Source organism: Euleptes europaea, chromosome 7, assembly GCF_029931775.1.
Source record: "Euleptes europaea isolate rEulEur1 chromosome 7, rEulEur1.hap1, whole genome shotgun sequence".
In the NCBI taxonomy this organism is placed as follows: domain Eukaryota; kingdom Metazoa; phylum Chordata; class Lepidosauria; order Squamata; family Sphaerodactylidae; genus Euleptes; species Euleptes europaea.
In genome coordinates, this window is record NC_079318.1 from 27,406,611 (window position 1) to 27,434,293 (window position 27,683).

A 27,683-nucleotide genomic window follows, 5' to 3' on the forward strand; every position below is an offset into this window, starting at 1 on the left:
TTTATTTATGTCTGAAATATAACATCCCCTCATTTAAGAGGGAAAAACATCTGGGGATTAGTTCACCATCTGTATGGAAGCCTAAAACAGAGGAAGAAGTTTTGCAGTTATATATTATTTGTTATCCTTCAAACACAATGCACATATAGTCATAGAGAATTTTAGAAATTTATGTATATAATTTTTAGTCTGGAATGGTGTTTGTTTAGACCAGGGCTTCTTAAACTTTTTCCAGTTGTGACCCCTTTTCGCCCGAGAAATGTTTATGCGACCCAAGGTATATAGGTATACAAATCAAACATTTATTGATAATAAATCATAAAGAAATTTATACTGTTGCCAAGATGGTGGACGGAGGGTGTAGGCTGCTCTGTCTTCAGAGGTGTTTGCTGATTTGTGAAATTTTATATGATTCATAATTCAAAGAGACTATACTGTTGCCAAATTTTTTGCAACCCGCACATTCAATTACGCGACCCCATATGGTGTCGCAATCCACAGTTTAAGAAGCTTTGGTTTAGACCACTGAGGAAGGCTGTAAAGCCGAAATATGTATGGTCAGAGTCTAATTGTGTGATTTTATGTCTAATTGTGTTACATGAGCATTTTATTTGGTAGCCTTTTGCAGGGCCTTAGATGTGTTATACGTGTTATTAGATTTTAGCCTGTAATACATACATATTTTGTACAGACATAACTTTTAGATTGTATAACTTTTGACCTAAGACAACGGCATATACAATATCTGATATTATGAATATTTTCGACAGAAAGACACCGAGGATGAAGTTCGAGATATTATTCGCAATAACCTTCATTTACAGGGCAAGGTAATTTTAATACATTATATATTTGTTTCAGATTTTCTTTTTAACAACTCCAGGCTGCTTCTGGTGTTTAGGATATCCACTCTGTACTCTGCCTTTTTTGTGTGTGTTGTAATTTCTCTTGTCCTTTGCCTCACAGGAAATAGCAAACTTGTGTTTATTATTGCTTCTGCTAGTTTGCGTGTCTTTTAAAGAATGTCCATTTAGTTGTCTGCCACTGCTGAATCACATCATGCTATTGGTTCGTTAGTAATTCATGGAACCTTGTATGTGATATTTAACTCATCACAGGAGCCTATATTTATATTTTGGTCATATAGTTTGCATGGATCCTACTATTCCGCTCATGGAAGGCTGTTCTGCTAGAGGAAGAGAGGGAGGCCAATTTTCACTGGTTCCTACCTCCCACTTTGAGCCCTTTGAGTTCCATTATGTTCTTGGGGGATTCCACTGACCCACAGGAACACAGTTTCACTGGGGTACAAAAGGCTGCAACAGAAGGTGGGAGAGTTGCCAGGTACCAAGTGCAGATCTTCTTTTCTTGTCCTGGGTGATGGAGGGACTGGGAGGAAATATGTTTGATTTTCTGGCCGTAATTTGGCCATGGCTTCTAAGCCCTTTGCACTGATCTTTTAACAAAGATTTGGAGGATGTAGCTGTGTCTCAATGACTTCTTCAGTCAGTGTCTGTCCCTGGCTCCTAACCCCTTGACCTTAAGTAAAGAAAAGTTGTGAGGCTGTGCTTCATACACACCTATCCATTTGAGGGACTTGGGGATTTTCTTTTTTTTCCTTTTTTTAAATTTTATTGGATTTTATAATACAAATTTCCCATATTAACAAACAACAATAATGGTAACATGTAATTCTAAATCCTAACTAGATGTTGTTGTAATTTCTTATATACGTTATAAACTACCAGATAACGGAAAATTTTTCAACTTCCCCATCACCTCCGTCCGCCTCTTAATAAAGTATTCTAACCCGTCGTGATTGGTCTGATCTTCTTATATCTCAGTTAAATTTCATATAACTTATTCTATTAGTATAATTAATTATAATTCTTGATATTAATAGTATTGTTTAGATCAGATTAAAAGGTAATCTTCTATTTTCCCCAGTCCTAATTCATATTCACAATATTTCATCCAAGCCTCCCATTCCCCCATAAATCGTGCATTGTCTTTTTGATTTAAAATGGCTGTAAGTTTTGCCATTTCCACCAGTTCAAACATTTTCAAAATCCAGTCTTTTTCCCCTGGGATTTCTGCCCCTTTCCATTTCGCTGCAAAGAGCAATCTTGCCGCTGTTGTAGCATAAATCAGAAAAGTCCTTTGTGTTAACAAGTCATCAGGTATCATGCTTAGTAGCATCATTTCTGGTGTCTTGGGTATATTTTTTTGTACTATCAGTCTTACTTCATTATAAATCATATCCCAAAACTCCTTAGCTTTATCACAGGTCCACCACATATGATGAGGGACTTGGGGATGTTCAATACATTATCAGGATATTGGTATAATAGGCAGTTTACCCTTTTCACATAGTTCACATTGAGCCAGATTACATGTAATTCCCTAATCTTTGACACTCTCTCTTCACTTTGACACTTTCTTTGCTCTCTTCATATACTCCAATACCCTTCTGGACTTTCTCATATGCTTGAAAACCACTGATTTGCTCAAGATCAATCAGAGATCAATCTGTAGTTGATTTCAGAAAGCCCATTATTTCTAGTTTTTAAACAGTGTGTATTACCCATTCAACCTTGTCATGACTGTAGTAAGGCAGATTCCCAGGGTGTGTTGTGCAGGATTACTGGAAGACAGTTTAATGACTACAGACTAATGAAAGGAATATTTGTGTCACTACATGTGAATGATGAAAACAGCAAAAAATACAGTTTGTCTACTGGAATAAGTAACTGAAAATATTATTTAAAACCATATTAACATTTTGACAAAAACCTTTAATATCTTACATTAATTATTCTTCAGCTCAGCAATATGTGCATTGTCAATCAATTATTTTGTAGTTTTCCTTCTGCCAAGTTACATATCAATTACAATGAAAAGATTATGCATGCCATTTTAAAAAGTGCAGTATAGAAACCCAATATTGTTGGATTCAGATAACGCAATACCTAAATACTTTGGCAGGTTTCTTTACTTACCCTATAAACCATATATAAAGCATGTAGCAATTTAAAGAAATGGTCAGTTAAGTCATCCCTAAGGCTGTTGAAAAAAAATAATACGGTAAAATTTGGATTCGGCAAAATTTGGCCCGTTTTAATTTGGGAAATGCCGAAATCCGAACTCCCCCAATTCGGATCTGTGCAATTCGGCATGAGATTCAGAGTTTGGGAATAAATTCGGCCGAATAAAGCCATTTAAAGCACATTCGCGGCTTTCTGCGGCTCCGGGGGGCATTTTTGGGGGTAGAGGTCCCAAACTTCCAGGGTAGCTTGAGGGGACCTGTCATGGGCCCTGCCTTGGGAGCTGAGGACTCGGAGGGCTCTGAAGCTGAAGTGGAGGAACAGGTTGCCTCTGGGCCCTCAGTACCTCCATTGCAGCCAGTGGCACAGGAACCGGAAACAACTCAGCAGGAACCACAGCTAGGCAGGGAGATGGAACAAGGGCAGACAGAAGCTACTCTTCCCCCAACCCCTGCAGTGGAAGCTGAGAGTGGCAGCCCTCCAAGTTCACCTGAACCTGATAGGCGTATCAGGACTCATCAGTGTGTGGTTCTGCAAGGTAGAAGGAGAAGTGCTCGCTTGGAGAGGCTAAGCAGACAGAGAACTGGTGCTGAGTCGTTTCAGGATGAAGCCTAGCCTGGAAGTGCACTGACTGATAAAGGCAGTGCAGGCGTGCTTTCACTTTGCGGAAGCAACCGTGCAGTTTCTCTGTGTTCCAGCTACCGCTCATGATTAATCTCTTCGGCCATTGACTCCTGCCTGCTTTGATGACGCCTCCGACTTCTGACCTTGGTAGACAGCATAACCTTCATCGCCTGCTCCGAAAGGGGCTAGATACCTCCCGCACGTCTGAGGACTGCGGGCACCGCCCGGCCCTTGGCCTATGCCGGCACAGGACCCTTGTTGCAAGAACCCCCAAGTTTTGTAAAGATTGGGTCAGAGGGTCTGTGGGTGTGTGAGAGAGATCCCCATGGGGTGTGTGTGCACATTTTTTTGGTCGGCTTGCCTTTCAGTCAGACCCCCTGGCCCGGGGGTCTGGCTGCCTCGGCAGTTGGGAGAAGGCCATTGTGATTGCCTCAGCAGTTGGGCCGTACCATTACCCTGGCTCGGGGGTCTGGTTGCCTCGGCAGTTGGGCCGTACCCTTACCCCGGCCCAGGGGTCTGGTTGCCTCGGCAGTTGGGCCATACCCTTACCCCGGCCCGGGGGTGTGACTGAAAGGCAAGCCAACAAAAAAATGTGCACCCCCCACGGGGATCTCTCTCTCACACACACAGACGCTCTTTCTTTCTCTCCCCAGGCTGCGCAGTGGCCGGGCTCACGCACTCACCCGCAACTGATTGGCCAGAAGAACACCCAGCTTGGCCACCGATTGGCCGCTGGAGAATGCTCCTTCGGGGGCAGCGAAATTGTACGAATTTATTTGGCGTCCGCCCGAACTCGCCGAGTTCGGCTCGTTGTTTTCCCTCCTTTTTTGACTTTGGTTCTATTTGAAGTAGAAACCGCCGAATCGGGGAAAATTCGGCTGTTTTTCAGTTTGGGACGAACCGATTCGACAGCCCTAGTCATCCCTCCCCAAGACTTGATTTAAAACACCTTTTTGCAAATGTTCCGGCTAAGAAGTTTAAATACTCAACTGGATGCTTGACAAAAAACAGCATTTCCCTCTCTGTGAAGCCACCAGGATGTGGTGATGGCTGCCAACTTGGAGGGCTTTAAGAGGGGAGTGGACATTTTCATGGAGAATAGGGCTACTCATGGCTACTAGCAAAAAATTGATACTGGTCATGATGCATACCTATTCTCTCCAGGATCAGATGAGCATGCCTATTATATTAGGTGCTTTGGAACACAGGCAGGGTAATGCTGTTGCAGTCATCTTGTTTGTGGGCTTCGTGGAGGTGCCTGTTGGCCACTGTGTGAACAGACTGCTAGACTTGATGGGCCTTGGTCTGATCCAGCATGGCTTTTCTTATGTTCTTATGTTTGTGCTAGCAAGTGCTAGTACCTATGTTCCCTTGCCTCCTTGAGTGGGCATCTGTAGATCTACCAGCCAAAGTTGGAGGCCCTGGACCCAAGAAGAGAGATGCTAGCTCTCAGCCTGCTTGTGCCAGCTGTGGGTGTTCTCCCATTATAAGTCCACTCTCTCCGTGGGCTCATTAAAGAAGGGGCAGCTCAAGGCCTGCATGGGGGGTAGCCGCACTTGAGATCTTGGGTAGAGGGTAACCAGGATGGGAAATTAACTGGAGATTTGGCGGCAGCACCTGGGAGGGTAGACTTTGGGGAGGCGAGGGAGCTCAGGAAGGATGTAATGACATAGACTCCACTCTTCAAAGCTGCCATTTTCTTCAGAGGAACTGATCTCGGTAGTCTGGAGATCAGTTGTAATTCCAGGAGCTGCAGGCCCCACCTGGAGGTTGGCAACCCTAGAGGAGGCTGGCTAAGTCAGGCCCCAGTAGGCCTGGGGAAGCTACTGCTGCATTTGTTTCTTCCTGCCACCGGAGCTGGGGCCTAGAGCTGCTCAGAGCAGTTGTCTTTGTGTTTTGCCAATGCCTTGCAGAAGGGGAGGAACATCACTGTATACAATGAAGGTTTCTTAGAGTAATGCTCACTTTGGATCCAACTCTGTATTTTTAGTGGGTACTAGTTTGCTTGCTAATCAGTTTGAATTTTTTGTGAACTTAAGAGTACAGCAATTAAACAGCAACTTTCTAGACCAGACTTTGATGCAGACATTCTCTCACTCTGTTGCTTTTAAATAATCTGTGCTAATAGCAGCTTTGTGTTCCAAGAAAAAGAAATGGAAAAGGAACCAGATATTCTGTTCTACAGTGCGTAGGCAGTGAAATTTCTGTGGGTTATGTCTTGGTGTGTAATGTCTCACTCATAGGCTAGTCAACCTAGTGAGAAAGATGGGGGTGAGAGTCTTATGGGTTAGAGCCTGGGTGGGCTAGACTGACATGCCATTGCCTAGTTACGTGTAGAAGTATAATTAACAATGCTTCTAGCAGTTTGATTCTCAAATTCTAATGCTTCACTTATTTTCGTAAAATCTCTTGTTCTTGCAGCTGGAAGATCCTGCCATTAGGTGGCAGATGGCTCTTTACAAAGATTTACCAAACAGGACTGAAGTTACCTCAGATCCAGAGAAAACAGTGGAACGAGTTCTAGATATAGCCAATGTACTTTTTCATCTGGAGCAGGTGAGGTATAATTTAAATACTTTTAAATATTTCAGTGTATTGTCATAGCCACCTCTTCACCCAAATAATTAATATTTTGTATTGTAAAGTATGTTTTAAAATACAGTTCTGAAATTGCTTAAAACATTTTTTCTGTGTTTTACAGAAGATTCAGGGAAGTGAAAATTCCTTCCCCCTTCCGCATTGAGGCAGTTTCCCCTGTTTCTCTCTTAACAAAATAATGAGTAGGGGAGCATTTAGATTGATAATGTTTGTGTTAGTATTTAAGAAACACCAAGTGAGCAGTCACATACCAGAACTGACCTGTGGGAAGAAGCTGAAAATGTCTAGGTTTGCACCTACAGAGAGCTTCAGAAGCAATTGGATATCTTAGCATTTTATCATCACTTTGTTTTTTATATAAATTGTGGAAACTTCTTTGAAGGTCCAGATTCTGACTACACACTATAGGACAATCTTTACAAAGCATCTGCCTTGAGTATATGATCACAGAACATATTCATTCAATCAATTTAGAGTTGCTATGGCACTCTTTCAAAACCACAGCAAATATATTTTTGCCTCTAGCATTCAAGTTTAAGAAAATAATACAGTACTGGCCTTTCTTACACATTGTCATCCACACCTTGTTATAAACAAGGTACATGTGAGTTGTTCCTTTTTTTGTATTATTGCTCCACCAAACTGATCACAATTTTGAGATAATCGTAATATTCTACCAAGTCACGCTAAAAACGGCTGCTTTCATCCATTTATTGCAAATTCTTTTTTAAAATGATGAGTAGTGTACACCTGTTAGCATACTATTTTTCCAAAGACTTTTTACAGTGTTCAGTGTTTGCCCAAGAGTGTGAAGAAATATAAAACAAAATTTTAAATAGCAATGACGTTTGAAATTGGCAGTGAGTCGTGATGAAGCAAGATTGGGGTACAGAAACCGTATACGGTAGCAGTTCCACAATATCTTTTTGACTTTCTGTTTCATATTATAAGTCTGAATCAGTCAAACAAAAAACCTGCTTTGTAACTGCTACACTTCCTCAGGGCCCAGCTGTCCCATAATGTTGATACTATAATATTGAGAGGGCTAGAAAAAAAGGAAAACAACGAAACAACCAAGCTACACATACATGTACCATTGAGATAAACCTGTTTCATATGTCTTCATCAAGCCTTAGGGTTGCCAGGTCCCTCCTTGCCACCAGTGGGGAATGGGGGTGGTAAGGTTGCCATATCCAGGCTGGGAAACTCCTGGAAATTTTGGGGTGGAGCCTGGGGAGGACAGGTACTTCACTGGGGTACAATGCCTTAGAGTCCACCTTCCAAAGCATCCATTTTCTTCAAGGGAATTGACCCTGTAGTTTGGAGATGAACGGTAATTCCGAGGGATCCCCAGGTTACACCTGGAGGCTGGCATCCTTATCAAGCCCACTGTGTGCTTCCTTCAAGTCTCTAATCCCCTTATAATAAGCCAAGCAAATGCTGGTTGGCTCTCTGAGTCCAGGCGTTGTCCTCACTGAGGACTAGAAGTCTAAAAGGTCACAGATTCCTCAGTTATAAAAATAATAGTATGTGGGTTTGTATAAAATATATTAAACGTTTGTAGGGTATGAAATGTATGTCCCTAGTTTCTAGATTTGGAGACTGGGTGGCTCCCACGGGGATTTCTTCTCCCCACTTGGAACAGGAAGCTGACATTAACAGATCCAAAAGGAGGGGCTTTCCTGCCTTCCTAGATCTACCCTATTTAATTGCAGTGAATCAGAATTTTATTCCATTCTAGGGAGGCATGCCTCTAAATCACTGTTTGTCCACTTATCGATTTTCTCTGTTTTCCTTCCCATGACACATTATAGCAACGAGCATTATTCCTGTACATATTTATAAGAGGGATAAATATAGATGTAGTTATTGCATCTCCAGCTGCCTTTTCTTTCAAGGGACAAACTATTGTATTTAGAGAAATGACAGAGTTCTGCAGCTGATCCAGCAGAGGTCACTGACGCCAAACTTCTTGCTTTTGATTCCATACCCTCTATAAAGAATAGGGAGGGAATGACATGAACTTCTACTTCAGATCTGGCAGCTGCCTAAAGGCTTCAGGGTGATAATGGCAACTGTTTCATTGTCAAGTCTCATTTTAAATAAGCAAAACAGCTCAGCTGACCCCACAAATGGCCAACTGGCATCAAAAGAATGCACAATTATCAGGATGGAGGGAGGTGAGTCACTCAGGGTTCCCTTGAAGTTAGCCACCCATCCGAGATGTTCACATGGATCAGGCCTAACCAGAAAACGTCCATTTGGAGAGATGTCTCACTAGACAAGTTTCTCTGCTTTCCCTGAGTAGCAAAGGAAGTGATAGAGCTATGGAAAATATAGAAGTGAGGAATTTTCCTCACTGTTATCGTCAGATTTCGGAGGGTTTGCCCTCCAGTGTTTGCTTTGATATGTCTATCTCATGCTGGGCCATAGGACTATCAATACTGTAATTCATCCATCTCTCTGTCCAACACAGCTACCTGCCCACTTCACCTAGTACCAGAATGCCACCAGTGAAGGGAACTGAATGTTGTCACCAGTGAAAGTCCCACCATAATTATCTCTCTGTCATCAGTATTGCTCTGACCTTGGTGGCCCAGGCTAGCCTGATCTTGTCAGATCTCAGACGCTAAGCAGGGTCAGCCCTGGTTAGTATTTGGATGGGGGACCACCAAGGAAAACCAGAGTTGCTGTGCAGAGGAAGGCACTGGCAAACCACCTCTGTTAGTCTCTTGCCATGAAAACCCCAAAAGGGGTCTCCATAAGTCGGCTGCGACTTGCCGGCACTTCACACACACACACACCAATATTATTTCCTGTTAAATAACCTCCCCAAATGACTTTCTACCATTTGTCAGTTAGCTGCTGTAATAAGATTATGTGTCTTGTTTCATAGGAGCTATTTTTTTTTTTATGCAGTTGAGGTATGGTTGGCATTAATCCATGTACGGCCTAGGGAATGTGCATTTGAGTATTTCGTGTCCAAATATATATCTGAAAAATACCTTATCAGTATCTGCAATTATATCTGGATTTTTTGAACACTTGTATTTGGGAATATTAGGGCCTGTATTTTAAGGCTTCCAGGCTTGTTTTTTCTTCAATTTTACAGGTCTAGTTGGACTTGCAACAGTATCCCTTGCTTAAATTGCTTTGGCTTGGATTCTGTGGGTTGACATTGGTTGTGTTGGGCTTGTTGGGACTGCTTGCATTTTGGCCAGTGGTTGCTCTAATGTGTTTGGCTGTTGGCTTCTTTGCCCTGGAAAAAACAGATTTTTTTCTTTCCCATTTTTTTCTTTCCCAACAGTGAAGACTGGTATAGTGAACCCTTTTCAGGGCCCTATAGAATTAGACCTCTTGATCCAATTTTCTTGCAACTTAGGGGGTGGGTGGGTCTTTAGTGGACAGGAAAGACTAGGTTTCCTGAAATTTTGGTGTCTGTTGCTTGAAAAGCAACCACTCCAGCACCCTGGAAAGAGTCCCTCATAGGGAATAAAGGACCTGAAACACTTCAGCATTCTGAAAGAAGCCCAGATCTGAATTCCGAAATGGTATTGGGGACCTGAATAATCTGGAATACCAGTATGAAAACCCTTCCTGAAATCCAAATCTGAAAAATTCTGATGTTTGTTAAGTGCACATCCCTAGTATGGCCTGTGGGTTGGCTTTAGCACAGGCATGCCAATGTGGATAATCTCTTGATTTGTTTAGCCCATGAGGTTTTATTCAATATTTTTTTTTCTTGAAGCCACAAATTTCATAAATATATTTGACAAATGCTTACTGTATGTTTCAGGCATAATATCAAATCTTGTTCTTGAACTGTGCAAAGGAGACCTTCTCACTTTCATCTTGCATAGTCAATTAAGGACTTTGCTAGTTCTGCAGTTTCCCTGTTTATGAGGGGGAATGCAACCACAGTTTAGTTTTGGGAAGTAACATAAAATTATGGTCTATGCGCAAGTGGTAATCATCAATTGATTCTAGTTATATAAAGGGAGGGGGAAAGGGAGTAAACAAATAATGGGGTTGTACACATGGTGCCATACAATGGTTTGGTGTTTACATTTAAACCATGCCTAACTGTGAGTGGATGCTAATTCTAGTGGGGTAACCATATTATTTTGTTGCAACAAAATAAATAGGATTCCTGTGGCACCTTAAAGACCAATAAATTGTATTCCAGTTTAAGCTTTCATGGACTAGTTCCCACTTCATTGCAACTGAATAAGTGGAATCTAGATCATAAAATGTTATGCCAGAATAAAATTTGGTAACCATTAAGCTGCCACAAGACTCCTGTTTATTTTTGTGAGCAGATGGTTAATTTCATTATTTTAACAAGGTCATCAAGTGTAGTTCTTTCCAGATATCACTTCTACCAGTTTACCTATACATGTAAACCACAGTGTATTATTTTGGTATTTCAATTATGATTTCGTTTATTACTTCCAGAAATTCTCTAATCGGGGCCGTCATATTTTCAGAATGGGAAGTATAGAGAATGTTCTCATATTGCTAATTGTTTAGAATCATATTGGGTTTGTATATTAATAGTTTTGATTACCCAGTTTCATGTTCTCATCCCTAACCCTATATCTCAGAACTTCTTTTTGAAGATGCCCCTTTCTGCAGCATGATTGTTTCACTTTTGTTTACTTGGTTTTTAGAAGTTCTGGCACTTAATCTGTTTTACACTGAGAATTATTAAGTAGTATACATATCGACTTCTTACATTGAGGATGGTCTTTAATTTTTTTGTTTGTCTAATTAAGTGTCTGTATTCATAACTCTGTGTATTACTGGCTTTCTCTTTAACATTTGCCTTATCTGAATCCAGTACTCTGTCAACTTTGTTCTAAAAATATCCTCAATGGCATGCATTTTGAAGCACAAAAGTTTGTTTTATTATAAAGAGCAGTACTCTATCCCCATCCATAATGCTGAATACAGTCTGTGGTTCCACTGAATAATCTACAAAGCCAACCAGCCCATTCCTGAGGTGGAGGGCTGAAAGTGGTCTGGAGGCGGTGTGACCCTGCTGGCAGCATAAGCGGCCTCTTATCATGGAATAAGAGGCACTCACGCTGGTGGCCGGGGCAGTTCCGTCGGTGTCTGGGTGTCTGGACACCGTGGAGCTGCACACCGTGGAGCTGGGTGCCGTGGAGCTCCAACGCCGCAGTCTCTCTGGGACCTAAATCCCAGAAGAGAAATGTGGCGCCGGCATGGGTGGGTGTGTTCCCGGGGTAGTCAGCTGCCAAAGACCACTCCCCCAGCCTGGGAATGCCCTCTTGAACAACAGCACTGTTGCACCAGGCTTTTCCTGGCACAGCACCACTGTTCTCAATAGGGGGAAAAAGCCCCATTCTATTTTATTTTTACCTTTAAAAAAGGCTTTTTTAAGCCTTGCGACAGGCGGAGAACCTCTTTGGAGGTGCCACGGTGGCACACATGAAGCTGCATATACTGAATCAGACCCTCAGTCCATCAAAGTCAGTATTGTCTACTCAGACCGGCAGCGGCTCTCCAGGTCCCAGGTAGAGGTCTTTCACATCACCTACTTGCCTGGTCCCTTTAACTGGAGATGCCGGGGATTGAACCTGGGACCTTTTGCATGCCAAGCAGATGCTCTACCACTGAGCCACGGCCCCTCCCCTTGGTTATGCCGCTGCAAGGATCAGAAATGAGCTGAATGACTCCTATCCATCCTTTCAGAAAGTCCCTCCCTTCTGTTTGCTGGAAGGGGGGAGCTGCATGCAGTTTCCACATGCAGAGTAGAACCACAGGCTTCTGCATCAGGCAGTGGAGAAAAGTAGTAAAGGGTAATCTTATAAAATGAGCACCAAGACTAGTAGTAACACAGTTGCTGAACATTTATATTGCACCCACAGTGTTCTAGGCACTTCACAGGGGAAAAAAAGAAATAGCAGTGTCATCGCACCAAGAAGTTAAAATCTGCAGAAGGCAGGAGAACAAATGAAATAGAAAACAGATGATGGACTCGGACAGAGCAAACCAGTAGCAGGAAGTACAGACATGACAAACCTATGGAGGGGGTGGGAACAATAGTTTCACAGGGCCAGGAAGACAATAGTTGTTCACAGAGAAGTGGCTGGGGAGTGGCGCCAGATAACTCCCAACCGCAGCTGTGAAACGAATTACGAACACAAATACACACATATACCCTGAAGCTGCTTTTAAAGAAAATCAATTATGTCCAGAGATTTGATAATGGACTTCTCACATTTCATCGATCTGAGCCCATTTTTATAGACTATGGCCATAATATTTTTGTACACAGTTTGACTGGGGATAGTCACAGCATTGTAAAATGTTCATAATAAACTACTGTGCTTCATTCAGTTCCGTAATTCTAGCCCTACTGCATTGTTGATTGCATGTTTTATGCTTTCTGATTGAATTGTTTTTATATTTTATAATCCACCTTAAGTCTCAGTGAGAAAGGCAGGGTATAAATTAAGTAAATAAAAGAAAATATTCACTATATAATGTTTGGTTGGCCACCTGAATGCTGCGTATGTTTTTTGCATTCTGAAAACTGGTAATTGAGGATGTGACAATTATAGATGCATTTCTTGGGATAATATAGTTTAGGCTCAGGCCTTCTTAGGCTAACATAGAGATAATAAACACTGCACATTTGCATACTTCTGTCAGTTTTAAATATTATGTGTTTATTCCTTTTGGTCCTTTTTTTAAAAAAATCTGGGCATCAGTCTAGAAGTCATTTTCATTTCCATTTGCTCTACAGGTTGAACATCCTCAGAGGTCAAAGAAAGCAGTGTGGCATAAACTTCTGTCCAAACAGAGAAAACGAGCTGTAGTAGCTTGCTTCAGAATGGCACCACTGTATAATCTTCCACGGTATGTGCGATCTCATGAAAGAGATGATATAGAAGATAGGATTTGTCCGGACCTGGCCGCTCCTGTGACCGGGGCTCTGGACTTTGGAGAGGACTATAGCTTGCCTCCCCTCTGCTTGCTCGCCTCCCCAGGCCACAGAGACAAGACAGAGCCGCCTGTCCTTCTCCCCTCTTCAGACACCAAGCTACTGGCCGCCCAAAAGCTAGTTTGGCTTGCTCTCCTTGGCTTGTCTCCATGAGGCTGGGAGGCAAAGCCACGCCACCAGCCCTCCCAACACCCTCGGACTCCAGACTGCAGGTCTTACCTGTAGCAGTGGCTGGGACCATAGGGAAGAAGGCTCTGGAGACCAGCCTCCAGAAGGAGGGAGACAATGCCCTCCCTCTCCTGCCATGGCAAGAATGGCGCCTGCAGCCCCAGGACACCAGTGCCCCAGCAGGTACACTGGCCACTGGCTCTGGGCCTGGAGAAGCAGTGGCGTGCCCTGAGCAGGGAGGCAATGAGAGGTAGGGTTGCCAGGTCCCTCTTCACCACTAGTGGGATGTTTTGGTTGGCAACCCTAGTGAGAGGGGAGACAGCAGTTTCCACTTCCAGCAGTTCCCTGGGCTGAGTGAGGGGCTGACCCCTGTAGTGGGGGAAAGAAAGGAGGAGAGTGGCTGATGCACTCAACTCTCCTGGGAGACAGCCAAGGGCTTGGACGGAGTGCGAGACCATGGCAACGAGGAGCGTGGCATTGGCAGGGGAAGCAGAGAGAGGGACACGAGATGGGGGAAAGGGGGTGGGCCTGTAATTAAGGGAGGAAGCATGGTGGGAGGAAGATAAAAGGGGGCACAAGTCATCCTGCTGAGGAGGAAGGAGGCAACCACCTGCATGCCAGAGAGAGAGAAGCAAGGTGGGAGCCAAGGACCGCTGACGCTAAAGGAGCCTAGCTCCGGTCGTTGGGTCGTCACTGAGGTAGGTTAAGACTGGCAACCCCAGAAGCAGGGGGAGAGTCGCAAAAGACAAGGGCAGCTGGAGCCGAGGCTGACAGGGTTGCACTCTCGGGGTTTTACTGAGCAAAAATTCAGTACTCTAAGACTGCAATCTGGTGCCCACTTCTGAGTCAGTCCCATTGAACTCTTTGGGACTTACTCCTTCTGGGTGAACTTCCATAGGATCTGGCTACACATGTCATTGAAGTGAGTATGACTTCAATGGCAACCTGTTCTGAACTGCTGCCTCAAAATACATTGCCAGAGTTAACACACAAGGGAGAGAGATTTGTTGATGCTAACGCGTGTAGGCATAAAAACGATAAGCTGTTAATTAGTTTAGTTTGGAGATGAGGAAAAGGCGTAAAGTCCATAAGCTCTCTAGAGGAGTCACAGGAAAGAGATCTCATTGGTTTTAACTGCCTAATACCAACATGAAACTGAGAGCTATTTGAGGATCTGCATTGTTGTAATACTTCTTCCTACAAACAGCGGTATAAACAAGTCTGGAAGTCCAGAATGCCCATTCTAGGGGAAATAGTTTGACTGACAGCTCTGAATATGAAACTGAAGCATAAAAGTCATGTGTATTTGGAATTTGACTTTATGAACTTTAGAATAAAATGAAACAAGGAATTGTTTTCTTTTTTAGGCATCGAGCTGTCAATCTTTTTCTTCAAGGATATGAAAAGTCCTGGGTTGAAACAGAAGATCACTACTTTGAAGATACGTTGATAGAAGATTTAGCAGTAGGTTTGGAGTTCATGGACTTGAGAACTGTCGTTTGTTTTATGTGTGACTGCAGCTTATAGTCAGGCATAATGGTTGGGATTTTGCAGAGCTGCCTCAACAGTGCAGCCGCTTTTACTTTGCACAAGGCAACAAAGATATTCAAGGAGAGTGTGAGAGACTCGTCAGCCTTGCCTCTTTCTAGTTCAGGAGGAAACCTTGTCCAATGACGCCCAAAATCCTACCGCCCACAGCAGGGCACAGAACCTCTTTAAATATGTATATGCCCACCTGGCTTCTGCCCTATAGTAGCGTGGTTGTAATGGTAGTTGAGACAAGGTGTTTTATAGCTGTCGACTCATCTGGTCCTGAGCAATGATGTCATGTTGACAGCACATTTGGGCTGCAAGGTTGTAATTGTAAGCCGTAGTCTATATGTTTACTATATGTCAAGCAACCTTATATATTGTGATTCTGTGTTCTTGTTTTTTCTATAGAAGCCTGGAGAAGAGCCACCAGATGATGATGAGTGCATTAAAAGAGTTGATCCGTTGCATCAACTTATTTTACTGTTCAGTCGAACAGCATTAACTGAAAAATGGTGAGGGGAGATTTTAAAATATGAGTTAACAGCGTTCTCTCCAAATCTTCATTCATAGACCATCATGCTCTCCCAAGACTTGGTGACTGGTGGTAGAGGCCCAGTCCCAGCTGACCAAGGAACAAACACTCACTGTATATCCCCACTGATCTTTCTTTTTTTTAATTGACCCAGAATATTACTTTAATAACAACGGTAACCCTTTCTTCTTTCTTTTCTGCATCACAGTAAATTGGAGGAAGATTACCTTTATATGGCATATGCTGATATTATGGCAAAGGTAATTTTTCTCATTATTTGTTTATTAAATTAAAAATAAGATGAAAAGTTTTTTGTAATTTTGAAAGACAATACCCACATGTATAAGCGGAGTGCAGCTTTTATTTCTTTTTTTAAATTAAATCTCAAAGCATTTTGCTCAAAGAGCACACAACCTACATATTACAAAGAAAGTGCTACAAAGTTTACAAACACAATACCTGTGAAGCATGAAACTTTAGATCTGTTTCACTGCAAAAGGTGAAGGAGGGGGAAGAAGAGAGGTAAGACAGAATGTTAATTGTCTGGAACAGTTTGAAGTCATAACGAAAGGAACTGGCCAAGCAGACGACCATTAATAGTTTTTGGGAGATAATTAAAATACTGTTTGCGCCATTCAAAATTAGCTAATATGGAGTTCCAATCTGGTCACCTTAAACATAATTCAGCTTAACAGCTATACCCAACAGCAGGAGCTAGATTAGTAAGCAGCTACTACAAAAATTTACCTGAACTAAATTTGCTAAGAATGTTACTTAAATCCAGGATTGCATTGTTCTGGCAATTAAATGATTAATTAACGGATTAAAACCATCTTGACTGACTAATAAGATGACCATGATTAATTAAGCAGATTTTTGTAAAGTTCTTTTTAGTGCAAGAGTGCACCTTTTATTTCAAAAAGAGAGTGTGAGAGTAAGTTTACCGCTAAGACAAATGCATTTGGCTTTAAAGGCTATTTGTGAATGTGTTTGTTTTTACATGGTTTCAGAGCTGTCATGATGAGGAAGATGATGAAGGTGAAGAGGAGGTGAAGAGTTTTGAAGTAAGCTTGTTAATCTGCCCTTTCACTGTTATAGATTAGACATTATTTCATAGCTTCTAACTAACTAGTGTTTTTGTTGTGTGGTTTTCTCTACTTGATTGGTATAAACCCAAGAAAACTAGACATTTTCTTATTCAAACAGGTCAAACATGTTTAAAACCCCAACCACATAATTACACTGAATGCCAAGCCTAATTAAATTATTTTATGTGGCTTCCCAAATACATTTCAGTGAGGACTTTGATGAATGAATCTCCATGGAAATATTCTTCGTCATTACAGCCACTTAGAAGGTTTTCTATGCAAAAGTTGTCAGTAGATAAACCGACCGCTTGTTTTCTGCCCTTACACTTCAAACATAAGATACAAATATTAGATGGTGCTCTCTGTTGATCTTAAAGATGACCTATGTATATTAGGAGGGAAGTGTGCTATCAGGCGTATTTGACCCAGTTTATTAACAATTTCATGCCATGAATGTTGTATGGAGCAATCCCTAGAGATGGCAATTGATACAGATCTGGGACATGGCTATTGTCTGTTTCTAGTGTTTCTGCAGTTCGCATTTGAGTCTCATTGCTATCACTGGCTGATCCCAGAGAACACTACATTTATTCACTTATTGTCAGGGGAAGTGGGCTAGATGACCGATAAGTAGTGAGGCTGTGAGGTTAGGTTGGAGGTGTTGTCATAACTGATTTGAGTTCCATATTTCTGCATGATATTGCCCTGTGACCAATATATACATGTTCACTAGGATCCGAGCAGGACAGACATTTAATAATATCACTGTCATAAATTTGAAAATCCGCAAAATACTGAAGCTTCATTGCCAGGAATGAATGGAAACTCTTAGCCTTGTACTTTCCTATTTTGTTAATTTTAACTCCTGCATAAGGATATCTAAGAGATCTAAAGTCTATGACCATTATAAAATTGTTGTGTCATCGATAAGCCAGTCCACTGGCAATGTAGAAATCAAATTAGTAGGTGTCTCCAGGTACATCAAATATAATGGTATGCCACATTGATTTTCACATAGACAGTTGAGTATCTGTGAGGACAACGGTTCCCCCAACATGCTTTGTTGCTGAAAGACAGGATTTTAATAGAATGTGCACAACTTTTTATGATTGCAGCTACCATCTGCAATGTTTGGAGAAACAGAACAGTAAGATATTATTCTAAAACTATAGTTGACTAAGCTATAAAGCAATACAAAGAATAACAACATGACTTAATTAAGGATGATCAGATTTCTCCATCTCAGTTAGGATTCATTCTATCTTTAATGCAACAGTTTTGCTCCAAAACAAATTTCTGTCAGTTTTTGCTGAACTTGAGGAGCAGTACCAAGGTTTAAAAAGAGAATGCTTCCTCCCATTTCCACAGAGTCTATTGAGATCAAAAACCAATGGAGGAAATATAATGCCCATGTTTCTTCAACCTCGAGAAAAGGGGATTTTTGGCAAAAAAATACCCTTGCCAAACACACACACAGAATCCCTTTGTATATAAGCTATAATTAATGGTCCTAGGGCCCTGACCTGGATGGCCCAGGCTAGCCTGATCTTGTCAGATCTCATAAGCTAAGCAGGGTCAGCCCTGGTTAGTATTAGGATCGGAGAGCACCAAGGAATACCAGGGTTGCTGTGCAGAGGAAGGCACTGGCAAACCACCTCTGTTCGTCTCTTGCCATGAAAACCCCAAAAAGGGGTCGCCATAAGTCGGCTGCGACTTGAAGGCACTTTACACACACACACAGTGGTCCTTGGGCAAAAATAAATATATTTTAAAACTTCATGTTTAATTTAACACAGAGTAGTACCTTATACAATCAAATTGCACATGATTTCTGTGTTGAAGGAATTCTAGTACACCTATTGAGCTCTGTGCTCTCAAATATACTTGCTCTTCTGTGATCAGAAGAATTCTCTGGGTGATCAATAAGGAATCCCTTTGCAGGGGTCATTTTCCTTCACAGAAGAGAACAGAACATCTCAGGACAAGCAAATAATAATGGGAAGCAATAAAAAAATCAGGAGATTCTCGCCTTATGTAGTGCAGTTGTATGATACTGATGAGCTAGGTGAGTAACTTCTTGTTCACTTAGCTGTGAATCTCTACTGCCTAGTGTTGTTCATTATGGTCATTCACTGTGGTTCAGGCAAGTGAATGGAAAGCTGTTCACCTAGCCCCAAACATTAGTAGTACAGCACAGGAAGGAATATTTTTTATCTATTCCCCATGTTGTACAGTCAGGGTTGCCAGCTCTGGGTTGGGAAATTCCTGGGACTCTAGGGGTGGAGCCTGGGGAGGAGGGCAGGGTTTGGAGAGGGGAGAGAGCTCAGCAGGACATAATGCCATATAGTTCACCCTTTAAAGCAGCCATTGTCTCCAGGGAAACTGATCTCTGTAATCTGGAGATCAATTGTAATCCCAGGGGATCTCCAGGACCCATCTGGAGGTTGGCAACCCTACGTACAGGAGTACTGTACTCTTATTACCACTTCTAGGATACTATAAGCCAGTATGGTTTCTGGTGTCTTTTCAGCGAAAAACTCCTTGGTGAGTACAATTAATTGGACTGGAGGAAATACATTTGCTACAGTCCTAATTAATCTCAACCCTTGACACTTTTATCTTCAAAGCAGTCAGAAAACTTCAAAATTTATAAAATCCTGAATTGGCAGGGGAGGGAGAATAAGGGTCAGAGGATATATGATGTAGAGCATGCACACCTCCATCTATCTTTCTAAGATGACGAAAGCTGTGGAACCAATGTTCACCTCCCCAATTTATTTTCCTTCCCCACACCCTCTCTTTTTGCTACTTAACTGTCCTCAGCATTCCATGCTTGCTCAAGGGCAAGGAGGAAGCTGAGTTCTCATCAGATTGTTGGAGTGGCGTTTCTACCCTTCTTCCTAATTTTAATTTACAAAGCAATATTTTCCCATGTATCTAAAGACCCCCCTGTCTGTGTGTCCCTGTTTCTCTGCTGGGCTCTGGGCACAAGTCTACCAAGATCACTAGTAGAAGGAGTGATGATAATGGTAGTATTTCCTTCATTTAAAAATGTTATATATAATTCTATTTTTGTGCTCTCATGGGTTACATTTGTAATTGTAGGAAAATAAACATGAAGAATTGCTTTTCCCTCACTAGTGATGTAGGAATAATGTGGAACTGTGAAAAAACACATTAGTAATTAACTTTCCAAGCAACTTTGATATAGAACTGCTGTTTTATTTTCTCTCCTTGCCTGCCCTATCATTGTTGTTCACTGTTACTGCTCACTGTGGTCCATTAATTGCATGCTATTTATTCCTTCTTTGTTTTCATTCACCAATTTAATTCAGTGATGTAAATATGTCAGTTCTGAAACTTTATAAAAATGCACACATTTTTGAATTACTTTTCCTAGAAAGGGTTTAAGAATAGTGGTATTTGTATAATTAGAATTCCAAGGATAACTTGAGGAAATAATGGAATGAGCCAATCATGAGGCAAGAGATCAGTGGTTTGACAAGTTTTACCCAGTATTTGTCACTGAGTTTTTTGTTGTATGTAGTGGTTAAAGTAGCAATCTGAATAGCCCAGCCTAGCCCAGGCTCATCCGAGCTTGGGAGATAAGCAGAATTGGCCACAGTGAGTTCTTGGGGGAGACCACCAAGGAAGACTGGAGTTGCTCTGCAGAGGAAGGCAATGGTAAACTACTTTTGCTCATCTCTTGCCTGGAATGCCCCATGAATGGGGTTGCTGGGAGTTGGCTGCAGATTAACAGCACTTTTTAATTTATTAATGATTGAAATATAGGATTCTATTTTATGTGGCACATAGGCAATTAAACAAGAAGTTTGGGTCATAAGGTTAGGTGAATTTTAATATCTCATTTTGTTTTGCAATAAGAAAATTATTGGAGAGAGCTAACAGTGAACTAACTAATTCCATAGGATATAAGAGTAGGATACTTTCTTCCTTGTAGTCCTCTATGCTGTCATAAGCATAGGATCTATGTCTATGTAGAGCTAGCTTTGGAACATTCTAAAGCTTTAAGCCTGGGAACCCTCCCTTCTTAAAGGGTCATCTTGAATGACTGCAAATGTCTTAGGGAGTGAGGACTTAATTGCTCCATTCTGTTTTAAGTGCCTTGTTAGCAGCAGAACGTGGCCATTAGTTATTGGGTTTCTTGTCCTTGTCTCCAGTCTCCTTTTCTTTCTTTTCTCCAGTTTTCCTTCTGCTTTGGAACGCTAGAGCAGATGTGCTGGATTATACTAGTGGTCCATTTAGTCTAACAAGCTGTTTCCCACAGTGGCTGACCTAGATGCCCAGAAGACCAAAACTGCTGTTGTCTCCCATGGTCAATTAACATTCAGAATTGCCCATCTTCCTTATGAGTGTCAGAGATCACGAAGAAGAGAAAAATGGTTGTGTACTTGTAGCTAGTGTTCTTCCAGTGGCTATGTCACACAGCTCACTGACATTTCCCACTGCAGATGTTCTCTGGAATTTCCAGCGGCTCATAGATACCTAATGAAAGCAGTTAAGAAAGAAATGAGCAGGAAGGTTGTTGTTCCATCTCTGATAGCATGTGCACTCACTTAGGACTATCCCTTCAGTAGAAATAGGGAGCAGTAGCTCCTGGCCTAAAGCTCTAGAACAGCGGTTCCCAAACTTTATGAGTCATGGAGCACTTTTCAGGAGAGAAATTTGTCACGGGGCACTAATTTTCACCTAGCACCTATAAACTAAATTGAATGAGAGTAGTATTTTTGTTTCCAATCTCCTCACTGAGCACTAGAAGATGTTTCGTGGAGCACCAAGTGCTCCGTGGAGCACAGTTTGGGAACCGCTGTTCTAGAACGTTGCAAAGCTATATTTGTGCAGACTCAGATCTCAGATCTGTTATCCATTCACCAGTGTCAGGTAAGCAACCTGCTTATTATCTAATTTGTTTTGGTGTTTGTGTTTAAAGTTGCAATAAGGACTATGTAGAAATAAAGGATTTTTTAAGGAAATTCAATTTAGAATATGCATTTGGTTATTCAGTTGTCATCAGAGTATTTTGGACACTTATTACTATTTCACTTCTTATCCTCGCCTTTCCTTAAGGTCACAGGATCCCAACGCAGCAAGGTAAAATAATGTGTGTGTGTATCTATGTGGGTCTAATATTGTTACATTTAGTTTTGTTAGACCCAACATCTTGGAGAAGTTTATTGAGGACTATTTTAACAAATTGTGGAGTCTTTTTAGTTCCAAGAGCAACGTATACTCTTTTGTGAACAAACTCAGTTCTCCCCATGATTTTAGTCATCGCTAATCAGACTTATAAGCCTTTATTATATATGCCGTAAAAACATACTAATCTAAATGAATTAATGTATTCATTTAGTTTCCGTCATTTTCAATCTGTGGATTAACTAAAGACTATTATATAAAATGCAGTTTATAATGGTGAAAATTGACTGATGCAGACTATTTCAATTTCAAATAAATTGTAGCCCATATGGTTGCTTATTAAGATTAGTATAGTGGTATCATATAAGTCAGATTACATGCTGTGAGTTGGTTTTCAACTACAAACATTACTATTTATACTGCAACAGTAGGTAGGATATATTAAAATAATATACTATGGCTTCATAACGTCCAACTGTCCCTTTTTACCAGCAAAAGCCCCAATTTCCTGGTTCCCACTGTTGGTAAAATACTACCCCTGATTTGTTGCTGTTTAGCTATTTGGAGAGGCCTTTTTAGGATGTTAGGGCATTTAAACAATAAACACAGATTGACCAACAGTTGTAATATAGCTAAATTTGCTTGAAAATTTAAGAGTCATTGTTCATTATCTTTGTCTTTGTCTAGGTGACTACTTGTCTACACAGATTCTAAAATAAGCAGTTAGAGCTAGCAGGCAGCACTCCTTCCTTTCCCTCCTCACCTCAACTGAAGATTCCTCGGCTTTTCTGGAGGCTTAGGTCTTTCAGTTGTATTTTCTCCACATAACATGATAAAATGGGTGACTCAGTCTATTGTCTGGGGTCCTAAGCATTATTCGCACTTCATTTCACTCTTACATTGGAAGGGTATTCCTCTGGTGCAGGGCACTTCTGCTTGCACAAGACCAGTGAATTGAATCCAGCAATCCATCAGTGGAAGGCATTGACAGCTGCAGTTCATACTCGCTTTCCCCTGCTCCAGCAGTCCCTTCTGACCCTGACAAAATCGATTTGTGTGAAATAGCAGCCATACAGATCAAAATGGCCTTTCCTGTCCCTTCTGTCATTAGAGCTTGCATGTGTGGTGGTCATGTTCAGTTGTTTCTACCTTCTGGACAAGAGTTTTAAATGAAAATGATCACATGATAGCAATATCAGTACCTAAAAATCCCCTAATTGTATTTGTACAAAATGCTACTTCTAAACTAAGACATCCATATGTTAACAGGACCATAGCTAAAAACTAGTTAGTTGCCAAAATCCTTTCAATCAAGGAATGGATTAAAAAGGTCTGGACTGGCAAGTTGTAAAATTGGCTAAGTTAACAGAATGTGTACGTTTAAAGGATAGAAGACAGTCTAAAGTGATAGTTCTTATTACTTGGAAACCTTTTATACAGCTTTGGAAATCCACTCTTAATTTGCAGATTGATATTTATAATTGTTTTTCTTTCCTTTACAACTTGTCATTTCAGATGTTGATCCTTCTGTTCTATTTCACTGTAATTTGAAAAAAAATTAAAGAAAGAGGGAGAAGGAAGCATCCCCCCCCCCATTTTCACTGTAATCCACCAACCCATGTTGCTATTACTTCACAAGGATTCTGTCACCTTGGCAATCAGTTTTCTCAGGGTTGGAAGCAGAGTGAGGACTAGACATCCCCTGGAATTACAACTGTTCTCCATACTACAGAGATCAGTTCCCCTGGAGCAAATGGCTGCTTTGGAGGATGGACTGTATGACATTATGCCTTCTTTGGCATTATGTCCCTCCCCTCTCCAAACTCTGCCCTCTCTAGGGTCCATCCCCAAATCTCCAGGAATTTCCCAGCCTGGAACTGGTGACCCTAAGAAACTGCTGGGAAAGTGTGGAAGAAGATCCCTAATACCAGAGGAACATTATCTGCAACAGAGGGCCACCCCTACAAAGGACAAAGCACAGAGCAAACAATAGTAAGGCTTAGGATCCAAGCAATCATTATTCTTTAATCACAAAACCGCAGCACCACTCTCTGGTAATGCACTAGATAGGTTATTTGTTCCAACTTTTACCTTTGTTCACCCTTGGTCATAGCAGTATAATAAATATATAGAATAAGTTTACTTATTTATAATTATCAATTCATTTTTCTATGACCTAACAGAGATTCTAGTTTGATTTCCCCCACTTTCCGTTAAAATATTTATTTTATGTTTGTTCACTGTATCCACTCTTATACTGTGTGACGCTTGCCTCTTCAAAAACAACTTGCTTGTGTGAGGATGATGATAACAATATTTGTTTCCATGGGGAAAATCTCTAATCCTAGCATACTTTCTAAGCACTAATTCCTCAATCTAAACTCTTTCTCATGTGTAGAATACATATATTCTGTGAAGGTATAGCATTTTTCTCCCAAGGTTTCCCCATGATTTCTAAAGTAAGGGCTGACTGGAGTTACATTATCTACTTTTGCATTCATTAAAATCCTCATGATCTTTCTGTTATGCTTTACATTTACAAATCAAAACTGTATACTCAGGATCAGGATCTCTTAACAGTTCAGGCATAATTTCTCTGTATGAAGGGCTATCTTTTAATGCAATCTCCCTTACGAACACAACAAGTCCCTTGATGGATCAGATCAATGAGCCTCTAGTCCAATACTGTTGGCAAGAGTAACCAGTGGGCACTAGGTGATCAACTAGATGGTGACCTACTGTCAACCCTTGACCTACCCCTCATTTAAAGGACATGCTACTTGACCAAATCTTTTAAAAGCTTAAGAAACTTTTAAGAAACTTAAGTTCATATAGTAAAAATAGCCGGAAAAAACCAATGCAGTAACATGCCATTTGTCTAGTATCATGTGTAAACTTTATACAGTAAAAAAAACAGTTGTATATTTCTATCATCTGATCTCCTTGTATATGGGAAGGTAACGTTTTTAGTTTATTTTTATACAGCAGTCAATGTACATGTTCTGGTTGCAGCACATGTTTTCAGAACATGTAGATTGACTTCTAGAAACAAGTGTGCATTGTTTGTGAGAAGGGGAGCAGTTTCCCTACACGAGTTGTGCTCAGGATACGTGAATAACCTAATATCTGATAAAACATGCTGCTAATAATTACAGTGTTTAAACCCTTACTTGAGTTCTCAGATTTTTAGCATCTTTTCTTGCCTCATGCAGGCCGGATGAATTGTCCATATCTTTGGTGTCAAGCCACTTCAGATGAAAGGGGAGAGGCTTCATATTCTTATTTTTTTCCATTTTATTTACTAATACAATGTCAAAAATAGATATGTACATTTGCAATGGAATAGAAAGGAAAAGATTGTTGGGTCTAAAAAATGAAACGTACAAAAATAAAAACCTTTCATTTTCATGAACTTTTGAAGCAGAAAAAGATTGTATTGCAGCTTCATTGAAATTGTGTTGTAATGATGTTTTGGTTGTGTGGGTCTGCTTTTGTTTCTCTCCTCACAGGAAGAGGTTTAAACAAGAAGTCAAACTTTTGCAAACTACTCTGAGGGCAAAGTGATAAAGCACTATTTTTCCATGTTTTGTTTACATCATTTAAGAACTTTTAGACATAGAAAATGGGAATACTAGTGTGAGGGAAGTTTCTAGTACATATTATTTCCATACTATGATTTTCTAAGAAAATCTTAAGAAACAAATTTCTAGCTGCAACAAGAGTTCTCTGAAAACCACATAAATTGATTACTTCTAAAGGCTTCACTTTAATCGGTTTGAGGCCTTTTTCGTCTTCAGAGAATTATCATTTTTTAAAAATAATATCCAACAAGCCTTCCTTTTTTAAACCTCTTCCATCTTCTAGTGTCCACTTTCTGTATTTTGATGGAATGTTTATATCAGCAAAACTGTCAACTTGGCTACTTCTGCTGCCAATGCTTTTAGGTCATATGTAATTTTGCCGTTGTCATTTAGGATGTGATACTTCTTAACGGTGTCATGTTCCATTTACTTGAAACTTTGGCTGGACCCTCTATTATAGGGCTCTATGCAACTTTCACTGCTCTGCTGTAATTTTAAATTTTCTACCAGTCTCACTGACTACATGAAGGTCAAGACATCTGCTGTGCCTTGATTCTTTTGCTTTATATTCCTTTTAGGTTTTAAGTAGTAGCTTTCACAGTTCAACCATTGTTTAAGTCAGTTTATTTGTTGCCAGTCAAGACGGTAAAATATGAAGGTGAAACATGACATATTTTTTGTCATCTTATTTAAAATTGGCATTTCCTTACATTTTGTATCTTATTAAATACATTCTTGGATGTAAAGTATCTTCTTCTTTTTTGTAGTGACAGCTTCCAAGAACAATGAGCTGAGCAGTATTAACTGACTCTCATGCTCTAAAATATTGTAATGAAAACTGTTGCAATAAAATAAGATGAAGTATGAGTTTAAAGCATGCAGTGTGCGTACACCAGGGATTATGAATTCTATCCTTGTTCTATTAGTAGAAAAAAGCAAGAGTTCAGTAGCGCTTAAAGACTAACAAAATTTCTGGCAGGGTATGAGCTTTCATGAGCCACAGCTCACTTCTTCAGATACAGCTATCCACCATGATCTATCTTGTTCTTTTAAACTGGGGAGGGAGAATAATTAATGAAACACTTTGCACTAGGCAGCCATTAGAATAAATAGAATGTTGAAAACATGTGGACTTTAGGAAAAGAAATAGTACAGTATTGTGTGTATTGTATTAGACCCAAAGTTGCAATAGAGCCCGTACATATGGGAAATGACAGAGTAACTTAAGGCCAACTTAAATATATGGGACTTGTGTTCAGGAAAAAGAAATGGAAAAGCAAAAGCTCCTGTACCAGCAAGCAAGACTACATGATCGAGGAGCTGCTGAGATGGTCCTTCAGACAATTAGTGCCAGCAAAGGTAAAGGCTTTTCAGTTCTATTCATGTCTTCTCTGTTGTATAGTTATTGGGGTTGGGTCCCAACTCTACTGTTGAGCAGAGTTATGGAAGAGATTTTAGTTGTGTTTGCTTACTTTCTGTAGCCCCTTACCCTGAAAAACCACTCCTGTTGGTCAAGGGACATGTGAGAACAGTGGGATGTGATGTAAGGGGCTAATTTGGAAAGGGGAATTAGCAAGGCCCCCACTGTTTTCAGTAAGCTCTACCATTCTTTATTTTAAAAGGAAGTGTAGAAACTCTGTATATAAATGTATATATAAATGTATATTTTTCAGGAGAGATGGGGCCAATGGTTGCAGCAACCTTAAAACTTGGGATTGCCATCTTGAATGGTGGAAATTCTACTGTTCAGCAGGTAATTGTCTTGTATTTGAATATTAAATCATTTCCTTTGAAACACAAGTATTTCTGTATCTTTTTAAAGTAATAGATAATTTGTTGTCAGTTTAGGTTTGTGAGGAAGTAAAAAGTGCTCGAACCAGAAGTGGTGTATAGATTCTTAAACTAGCTAGCAAGCAAGCATAGTGTATATATATGCATACAATGTGCAACAATGTTCTTGGGAAAGTTATCATTTGTGATGAGACTAGTTTAACAAATAGTGCTCAGCTTCAGGATGTCATGTTCGCCATACAAACCATAGGACTGTTCCAAAACATTTTAGTTCTTACACATTCAGTGAATTATACATCCAGTCTGGTCTTCTGTACTGAAGCTTGGCATGGACTGACCATTGGTGAGGTTTAAACTAAAAGGAAAGGTTCTTTAGGGTATTGAGAATTCATTAAGATGATCCATTTCTACAGGCTGATGACTCTGGATCGATCATGATGGCCCTTAGGAAATTTGTGGGGAAAATGACATTCTTGCCAAAGCCCTGGTTGACCTAATGGAATTCAAAGATTACCTGGGCAATTAGCATAGTGCCTTCAGCTTTGGCTGATACACCAGCTAGAGCCATTCCTGGAAAAGTGTGCTCTGGCCACAGTG

The 27,683-nt window shown here is 40.7% G+C and overlaps 1 protein-coding gene across 1 annotated transcript in view; it reads left to right on the forward strand.

The window, feature by feature from the left end:
• The window catches only part of RYR2 (ryanodine receptor 2), a 308,323-nt gene that overhangs the window by 227,345 nt on the left and 53,295 nt on the right, over positions 1 to 27,683 (forward strand). Inside the window, exons 74-83 of the mRNA XM_056853337.1 lie at positions 771 to 830; positions 6,090 to 6,224; positions 13,039 to 13,151; positions 14,772 to 14,868; positions 15,346 to 15,449; positions 15,678 to 15,729; positions 16,480 to 16,533; positions 21,646 to 21,669; positions 26,555 to 26,654; positions 26,969 to 27,048. Coding sequence (XP_056709315.1) covers positions 771 to 830; positions 6,090 to 6,224; positions 13,039 to 13,151; positions 14,772 to 14,868; positions 15,346 to 15,449; positions 15,678 to 15,729; positions 16,480 to 16,533; positions 21,646 to 21,669; positions 26,555 to 26,654; positions 26,969 to 27,048 — 819 coding nt within the window. The remainder of the gene's footprint in view (positions 1 to 770; positions 831 to 6,089; positions 6,225 to 13,038; positions 13,152 to 14,771; positions 14,869 to 15,345; positions 15,450 to 15,677; positions 15,730 to 16,479; positions 16,534 to 21,645; positions 21,670 to 26,554; positions 26,655 to 26,968; positions 27,049 to 27,683) is intronic.